Consider the following 9,304-nt stretch of genomic DNA (forward strand, 5'->3'; position numbering starts at 1 on the left):
TTAGGACCCAGTGGCCATCACCATCAATGCTGCAAAACATCCTCTCTCCTCTGAGCAGAGGGTAACCGCCTGTTTTCTCACTCTCTCCCCCGGAGAAAGGCAAGTTCTCAAGGACCGTTTTCTACTCACACTCTGCTCTCACAGATGCAACGCAGGAATTAATTCTGGGTAAACAAGTTCCCAAAATTCTCTGTGGCAAACCTGGGGGAGTTTAATTTAGCAAAGGCATTTTAAACTTACTGCAAAAGGCAAGGCCTGCCTTCTAAACATGTGTATGGAGTAACTACTACTGTCTCTAGATTTTCCTCCCTTTCTTTGAACACCATAAACAGCAACAGCGAAATGCAGTGCCCTACGCGGGTCAGTTTTCAGGGGAGAATGAGTGCCCATTACCTCGAGTTTATTGACTCACCGGGAAGGGCAAACATGAACCCCTAGACTCCATGGCTGGAGACAGGTGCACTGGCCCTAGCCAGCCCTACCTGCTTCCATGGCCTCGGGCTTCAGCCCCTGTGAAATGGTGCAGCCAGGACTCAGGCATCCCTGAAGGTTCTTCCCAGCCCTTACATAATGTCAGGTCCTCACCCTGGACCAGAGGCAATGTTAAAGGTGAAGGAAAAGACTGTTCTTCCTGAAGAGGGATATGATGTCCATTGAGACCTACTCAGCTGCCAAAAGGCCAGAATGGAAAAATAAGGTTGGGAGGAGGGGCCTTAAACTCTAGCTGGCAATTAATTTATTCCTGGGTAGCTTCCTTTGATCCTATGACCAGTGATTCTCACCCAGGAGTAACTTCATCTCCCTGGGGACACTGGTCAAAATCTGGAGACATTGTGGCTGTCATGTTTGTGGGGGGGTGGAGGAAACTGTTACAGGCATCTAGTGGATGGAGACCAGGGATGCTGACCAACATCCTAGGAGGCTCAGAACAGTGCCCTACCACCAAGTGACCCAAGTCCAAATGTCAACTGAGCTGAGGGCAAGAAACCTTCCATTAGTCTTGGGCAAAAAAATTGAGCTGGATCTCTAACTCACATTATACACCAAAATAAATCCCCAATAGATTAGATGGCACAAACCAGGGTGACCCCCCACCCCGGCTTCTGGGATTCATCGCCTCTCTTCCTCCCCACTCAGACTGTGGCTTTAAATGTGTACAGGCTCCTAGGACCTCAGTAGGTTAGATAACTATGCAGCACAAAGTCTCTTGGGTGCCAATGAAATCCCATAACCCAACGGTTCTCAAATGGGGGCAATTCTGCCACTAAGGGGACACTGGACAGTGTCTGGAGACCTTTTATCTTCTCATGACTGGGAGTGGATGGGTGGGATGACTGGGTGCTATGGCATCACATGAGTAGAGGCTAGAGGGACTGCCCAACATCCTCCGATGCACAAGATGGCCACCACCAGCCCCAATGTCAAGAATACTGAGGTGGAAAAACCCTGGTATAACTCACAGGGTGCTTTCTCTCTACTCAGGCATCCAATTAGGAGAATCACAGCTAGGAGTAACTGACATGTACCTCCACATTCCAGTAGGTCAATTACCAGAAGTATATTCTCTCTCACACCACAATCCTCAGACTTGCATATCATCGTTCCCATTTTACAGATGCAAGAGCTAAGGTCAGACAACTTGCCCATAGTTCTAGGGCAGAAGGCAAGATACAAACCAAGGACAGCCAATCCAGGTGCTTCCGACCACACCACAAGTTGCCAACGGGAACCTGCTGGTCAGCCCTGGTTTAGAATTCTCCCGATGTTGGCGAGGCAGCGAAGAAACCCACACTGTACACTGAGGCTCTGCTAGCACAGGCCAGTGGTTCTCAAATTTCCTGCTCTTGGGATCCCTTTCCACACTTGTCAATGACTGAACATCCCCAAGGGCTTTTGGAATGTGGGATGTAGCTACTAGTGACACCATATTAGAAATCAAACCTAAGACAATTTCAAAATACTTAAGACTATAATAAACTCCAGAAAGGTTTAGTTAAATAACATATTTTTATGAAAAATAAGTATTTAAAAAAATCAGTGAGAAGAGTAGCATTATTTTACATTTTGACAAATCTCTTTAACGTCTGGCTTAATAGAAGATAGCTGAATTATCTCTCTCTCTTTTTTTTATTAAAGAGAGGGGACCTTGCTATGTTGCCCAGGCTGGCTTTGAACTCCTGGGCTCAACAGATCTTCCCGCCTCAGTCTCCCGGGTAGCTGGGACTGCAGGTGTGTGCCACTGTGCCTGGCCTGAATTCTCTTATCTGCTTCAATAGTTCATCTGTTGGTATATGACACATCCAATAACCTCTGGAAAAAAAACTCTACTGTCCATTTTCAAGTGAATGAGAGTGAAAAAAAGGGCAGATAATGTCTTTGTGTTGTTATGAAATAGTTTTGAACTTGCAGTCCCCTTGAAAAGGTCTTGGGGACTGCAGGGCCCCGGACCATCTTTGAGAACCACTGCCATATGCTATCTGAGTTCTAGCATTCCAAGGACACTAAATCCTAAATTACAGACCATGAGGTGCTTTATGCTAAGGTTCTAGCTAAAGAGCACTCTAAGTGTAGAGAATGCAGAGTCTAGGAGTCTGTATAATAGGACTGAAACCCAAATACCAACCAAGGTCACAGGCACTGGAAGAAAAAGTGGGCTAGGCCCCAAGTAACATGGCGGAGACCACAGTATCCGATCTAATCTATCCACAGGCGCAGCTGTTCCTTAGCACTGATAAATCACTGCTGTGCAAGAATGCAGGCCAAGGGTGGTTGCTGTTTTCTGAGAGAAATCAGAAATACAATTTTTTTCCCCTCTGAAATCTCAGAATTTTAAGTGTTGGCTCCTAATTACAAACAAAAACCTAAACGGGCCAAATTAAATATGTCTGCTTGCCGTTCAAGCAAGTTTGCAACTTCTGCCTGTGGTTTTCAACTCTGGCTTCATGTTGTTAAACATCGGTGGAGCTCTTTAAAACCACAGACATCCTAGAATTCCTGGAACCATCTCCAATGGTGCAGCCCAGGCAGCAGTTTTGATTTTCCCTGACAACCTCCTTAAACAAGTGTGAAGCCCATCTAGAGCTGAGATCCATAGCTAGTGCTGAGTGGCAGCTCTAAGTGCCAAGACTACTGAGGAGGAAGCAAACTGTGGACATGTGGAAGGTGGCAGTGAGGAGCTTTACCCTGAAGTTCCAGGCCACGTTATTCTCTACTGCATAGGGCAGAGTCAAACAGAACACCACCCCACCAGGACGCCTTAAAACAAAGAAAACATCACCACCAGACCCTGAATAGATAATGATGCAAGCCCAACTGCCTCACGATTGCTTCAAAGTACCATGGAGAGCTACCAAATGCCCAGCCAAGCCAATACCAGCCATCTCTGCAGTTTTGTGGTCCTCTGGTAAGTTTTGAGGAATGGCGCTCTCTTCTCAGATTCCCCAAATGCATCTCAACTTTCCCCAAATGGCCTTTGTCTCCCACTACACCCAAGTCTATTCACTGTCTGAACTCACGTAGGAGGGCAGAATTCAACCCCCCTTCTCCACTCCAAGCTCCTCCAAATGCCACTCGAAGCTCACCCCATTCCTGCTGCTTCGGCTCACTCTGACCACCTCAGAGGAGGAGCACACACCAGACCCAGGTTGACCCTAACACCTAATGAATGCACGAGGGTGCTGGGAAAATCCCATTTTCTGGTAAACGGAGAGGCAGGCTGAAGACTTGTTTGAAACATTTTGCAGAAGCCCAGTGAGGGCTTTTCTGTCTATACGCAGGATCCTGGGCAAAATGGAAAGTCTCTTCAAAGAGTATAAAGATTTTGCAGCCTGGACACCCCTTGGGTACCATCAGGCCCCTCTGCTACAGATACAGGAGGCACAGTGGAGGTGAAAGCACACATTCTGCTCTCAGCAAAAATCCCAGAATTAGTTTTTATCATAAATTCACAAGAAATTTTCCAAAAGTTGTTTAGGATAGGTTCCAACTATTTCAGTTCTAGCTAACCAATAAAAATTCAGTTGCATCTCATCCTCTCAGGGGCTAGGTTTTAAGTCAACAAGGTGCAAACTGAGAGAAGCCAAACCACCCTCGAAAATCTCTTGACTCATAGCTGGTCAGGCTTTTAAATCAGTAGCTCTCAACTGAAAGCAACTCTGCCCCTGGGGACACTGGCGATGGAGACATTTCCGCTGTCATGACTGGTGGGGATGAGGAGGTGGATGTGCTGCTAGCATTTAGTGGGGTAGAGGCCAGGGATCCTGATTAAGATCCTACAGTGCACAGGGCAACCGCCCACAACAGAGAATTACCTGGCCCCAGATGTCTGTAGTGCTCAGGCTGGGATCCCTGAGATCACTAAGTGACAGGCAGGACAGAACTTAGGAGGACCCAGAGCCCAGGCCCTGGTGGTCTTCTGCCAGGGGCTCAGCCCAGGGCCAACTCTGAGTGGGGCAGGTTCACCCACACAAGGGGTGACTTTGCTGAACCCTTAAGCTGAATGTGTCCAGAGCAGAGTGCACTGTAGTAAAAACAGCGACCTGAGTGTTTATTACTATGAGCAGAGATTGGTGCTAAATAATATATGTGCATTCATTTCTTCAATGCTCACAGCAACCACGAGGTGGGTATGGTTATCATTATTCCCATTTTATTGGTGTGGAAACAGGGGCTCAAAGAGGTTAAGAAATTTGCCCCAAATGACTCAGAGTGGACAGCAGAGTTAAAACACAAACCCAGTTCTCTATGAGGACCGAAGCCTGTGTCCCCACCATCAATACCAGTGAGTCTCTCACCTGGGGGCGATTCTGCAACCTCCCCACCCCCACTCCCCAGGGACTATGTCAGGAGACTTTTTCTGTTGTCATGATGACCCCGGGAGTGAGGGGAGGTGTGTGCTACTGGCATCTAGTGAGTAGGTTCAAGGATGCTACTGTGCTGCTAAACATCCTGCAACGCACAGGACAGCCCCCCTCCTGCCAAAGAGAACGATCAAAATGTCAACTGCACCACACAAAGGTGAGAGCCCTGCTTCACACCGTCTCCCGGGTTTCCACCACGCATGTCCACAGACCAACAGGGCCTTTCATGTCAGGATCTAGAATCCAAGATTCCCTGGAGTTCAAATATGCTTTGCTCACCCTCTTCCCAGTCTTCTTTACCTTTGCCAGGGACAAAACTCTGCCTTCAAATCCTGATGTCAGCCTACAATGTAGAATAACCCTAAAGACAGGATGAGTAATGAGTCTGGGAGGTATCAATGGGGAAATGCCAAGCAGGGGAGACTTATCCCTGGATGCAAGGGTGAAACATGCACACACACTCTGAGAGGAAAAGCACTCAAGTGGACTTTAAAAGTCCCAGACCACAGGAAGGGCTGTGAGAGTTGCTGTCACCATCCATGAGGCGTTCACCATGGTGACGAGGGCCAACAAGATGCTTTACACAACAGAAAACATTTCCTCATATACAAGCAGAGGACACCTACCCTGTGCTACTCAAACCAGCGGGTCTCCACCCTGCTGCACATGAGAATCACCTGTGCTGCCACCTGTGCAGAGGCCCAGGACCCACCCAACACCACAGAGAATTGGAATCTGCAGGGCGTGGGGACTCAGCATCTGTGGTTTCAGGAAAGTTCCCCAGGTGATACTGATGCCCAGCCGGGTGGACAGCCGCTGCTCAGCCTGACACAGAGATGGGACTGGCCCAGAGAAGAGAGATGGCAAATGGATGGAGGAGGGACTGGGTGTGAGAGTGGAGCAACTTTTGATCTCAGTCTGGAAAGGCAGAAGCCAAGAGGGCATTTGACTAGAGCTTAAACAGCAAGAACAAACACATGACCATGGGGCAGCCCCTAAAGCTTCAAAAGGCACAGGCAAGGAGGCCCCACTTTACACAGTGAATAAGAAATTAAACATCCTGGCAGGCTGTACAAGCCAAAACCAGAAATGGAGTGTTCAAGAAACACACAATGACTGATTAAAGGACGGCAGGGATATCTGAGGCACAAAGTCCACCAAGGTTTGATTTCCTGAGGACAGTTATCCCAGAACTAGTGTCAGGTACAACGTGCTAGGTGAGTGTGGCACTTACTAGGGAAAAAAAGTGAAGTTCAAAACATTCCATTTCTCTCTTTGGCCCTTACCAGTTCAACTATCCCATTTACAACCAATAGCTCATGTGGACAGCATATGCTAGAAACAGTATCCTCTGGAAAAGGGCAAGCCATAATTTCCCCTTTGTGCTCAAATGTATTCCTCAAAACAGGGTCCTCACTGGTGAATTCATTCATTCAACCAATATTTCCCGTGTACCTACTCTGTGCCAGGCACCGTTCTAGATGCAAGGGGGCAATCAGTGACTACGACATAAAAATCCCTGACCTCATGGAGCTTACATGAGGCAAATATGCACGTAATATCTAGCATGCCGGATTGTAAGAGCTATACAGGAAAATCAAGCTGGGTGAACGGAACAGAGAACATGGATTTAATTTGAAATAGGTGGCCAGAGAAGCTCTCATTAATAAAGTAACATATATGAGTAAAAACGAGAAGAAGTGAGCCATGGGGGTATCTGGGGGAAAACTGTTTCAGTTAGAGGAATCAGCAGGAGAAAAGGCTAAAAGCGGGGAGTGGATGCAACGTTCAAGGAAAACTGAAAAAGCCATAGTTAGCACAGAGCAAGTCAGCAGAGAGTGGCGAGAGAGAAGGACAGGGAGGTATTGGGGCCCACTATGGGCTGAGAAGTTTTCAGATGGGTAGGGGGGAGGGAACGGGGGCTAAGCATGGACAGTGTTGGTGGGGAGAAGTGGTGGTCCCCCTTTGGAAATAATTTTAAGGTAGAAATGATAGAATTTGCTGTGCAGTATGAGAAAGAGGGAAACCAGGGGTGACTTCAAGGTTTGGGGCAGAGGAATTTAAAGAATGGACCTGCCTAACTACAATGGGTGAAAGACCATGGGATGGGCAGGTGCGGTGGGGGAGATAAGGATTTTGTTTTGGAAACGCTCTAGACTTGCCTATGACACATCCAAATGGAGATGTCGAAATGTGATGCTGGACATGAGTCCTGAGTTCAAGAAACTATGTGGGCTCAGGATGTAAATACATAAAATATGTCATACTGATTCCCACTTACCCAGTCCCTCTGTAACTAGATCTCATGAGTTGGAATGCTGCAACCCTCCATGGACTCCTTTATCTTAAAAAAAGAGATGTAGCAGCCTGGTGCGGTGGCTCACGCCTGTAATCCCAGCACTTTGGGAGGCCGAGGCGGGCAGATCACGAGGTCAGGAGATGGAGACCATCCTGGCCAACATGATGAAACCCCGTCTGTACTAAAAATACAAAAATTAGCTGGGTGTGGTGGCGCACGCCTGTAATCCCAGCTACGTGGGAGGCTGAGGCAGGAGAATCACCTGAACCCGGGAGGCGGAGATTGCAGCGAGCCGAGACGGCGCCACTGCACTCCAGCCTGGTAACAGAGCTAGACTCCGTCCCCAAAAATAAAATAAAATGGCCAAGAATCAGGGAGAGAACCTGTGCTGCTTCCTGTACAGATGCCCAGCGCCCGCCCAACACCACACATAATCAGAATCTGCAGGGACTGAGCACCCGTGGTCTGGCATCTGAAGCCAGGCCATCTTGGTTCACATCCCTGCTCCTTCCCAGCTGTGTGACATGCCTTGGATAAGCGACTTAACCACGTTGACTCAGTCTCCTCATCAAGTGAATGGGGCTAACAGTATACCTCCTACCAGGGAAAACAGTATGTCAAGACTTTGCACCATACCTGGAACTACCCTAAATGCTCCACAAGACCGAGCACTTCCTATCATCATTCATTCATTAGTGCAATTCGGTAGAGAAAACCCTTCAGTCACAGGGGAGCACCGAATGGGGGAATCAGAGCCAGACAGGTAGAGAGCTTGCCTGCATTTGTGCAACTAGAAAAGGGGGGGAGCTAAAAATAGGCCTCAGAAGTCTTGAAGCTACAGCGATGGCAACACGACTGTGCATGGAAGCAGACATCAGCCTTATAGTGCCTTCTCGGGGGATCTGGAAGTGTAACCTTGTCAAAAACACTCAGGTGGGCTGTCAGCGCTCCACAGAGGAGGGACTCGCACGGTCTCTTGCCTGGAAGTGCAGCAAAAAGGGCCAAAGAGCAGCCAGGGCTTTCGGCGGCCCAGATCCTGCGGCGGGGCCTAAATGAGGGGGAGACGAGGCGCCCCGAAAGATCTGGGGGGAACTGGCGGGAAGTGGGGGCCGAAGTTCGGGGCGGGGACGGGGTGAAAACGGCCTGGGCTTCCTCCGTCCGCGGTATGCTGCTGGCCCGCGGAGGACGAGGGCCTCACGGGCTTAGGAGATAGGCAGCCAGGCCGGGGAAAGGGAGATGCCGGGTGGCGGAGGACGAGGGGGCGGGGAGGGAGCGTGGCGCGCTCCGGGCCACAACCAGGCCCTAAGGTCTATTTACATCCGTGGCCGAAGCACTGGGGCCGCGCCTCCCGCCCCCTTCAGCCCCGAGCTTGGCTGCGGCGCAGAGGGGCCTTAGGGCTGCGATCCCGACGGCCACCCGGCTCCTCTAGCCAGACGGCTGCAGGGGCCGGGGTTGCCGGGAGTGATGGGCCGGGCCCGTGAGCCCGGCCTGAGGGGACGCAATAGGGGGCGGCTGCAGGGCCCGCCAGGGCGCTAGCCTGGAGCGGACGAAACCCTTGCACTCTGCGGTGCTCTCCGCAAAGGCTTGTGGCCCCTAGTCCTCCCGCCGCCCGTTCCCCGGCCGCCAGCCGGTCCCCGACGGCGCCTCCCCTACCTTCGTTCGCCAGGTCCGCCATTTTACTTCCTTAAGCCCTCCCACAAGGCCCCGCGCCGGCCCAAGCTCGCCTGCTTTCTGCCAGAAACTCCCGCGCGTGCGCACTTAACAAGCCGACTCCGTGAGAGGCGGCCAGCTCGCGCCTGCGCGCTGAATGCCGCGCGGAGGCGAGCTTCGGTCGCCTGCCTTGCCGAGCAGCCTGCCCTGACGAGCCGCGCTCCTAGCACGCACCTGCGCACCAGCCATCTCCCGCCTCCTTTTCCCGCCGACTGAGAGGGCGGGGAAAGGGCCGGGAAGGGCGCATGCGCAGTGGCAGCGACTAAGGTTTAGTGAGGCGGCACGGCGCGGTCCGAGGCGGGTCTTGAAGCACTCGTTTTCCCGCTCGTTTTCCGGGGTTCCCCCGCGGTGGGACAGTGAGCAGTTTAGGGCGCCGCAGCCGAGGCCTTCCTCCAGGTAAATCCCCGGGCCTGCGGGGGCTTCCCACACGCGCGGG

The 9,304-nt window shown here is 50.9% G+C and overlaps 1 protein-coding gene across 6 annotated transcripts in view; it reads right to left on the reverse strand.

Annotated features, from left to right (window-relative positions):
• Positions 1-9,057, reverse strand: part of RANBP3 (RAN binding protein 3) — a 62,537-nt gene extending 53,480 nt beyond the window's left edge. The window contains exon 1 of one of the 6 annotated variants that reach the window (XM_054463116.2): positions 8,812-9,057. In XM_054463116.2, the coding sequence (XP_054319091.2) occupies positions 8,812-8,833 (22 nt within the window). In that variant the 5' untranslated portion in view covers positions 8,834-9,057. The remainder of the gene's footprint in view (positions 1-8,811) is intronic. The other 5 variants (XM_054463115.2, XM_054463114.2, XM_054463117.2 and 2 more) reach the window with 5 other exon arrangements.
• Positions 9,058-9,304: the final 247 nt, after the last annotated feature.

The sequence above is a fragment of the Pongo pygmaeus genome, chromosome 20 (assembly GCF_028885625.2).
Source record: "Pongo pygmaeus isolate AG05252 chromosome 20, NHGRI_mPonPyg2-v2.0_pri, whole genome shotgun sequence".
Lineage (NCBI taxonomy): Eukaryota > Metazoa > Chordata > Mammalia > Primates > Hominidae > Pongo > Pongo pygmaeus.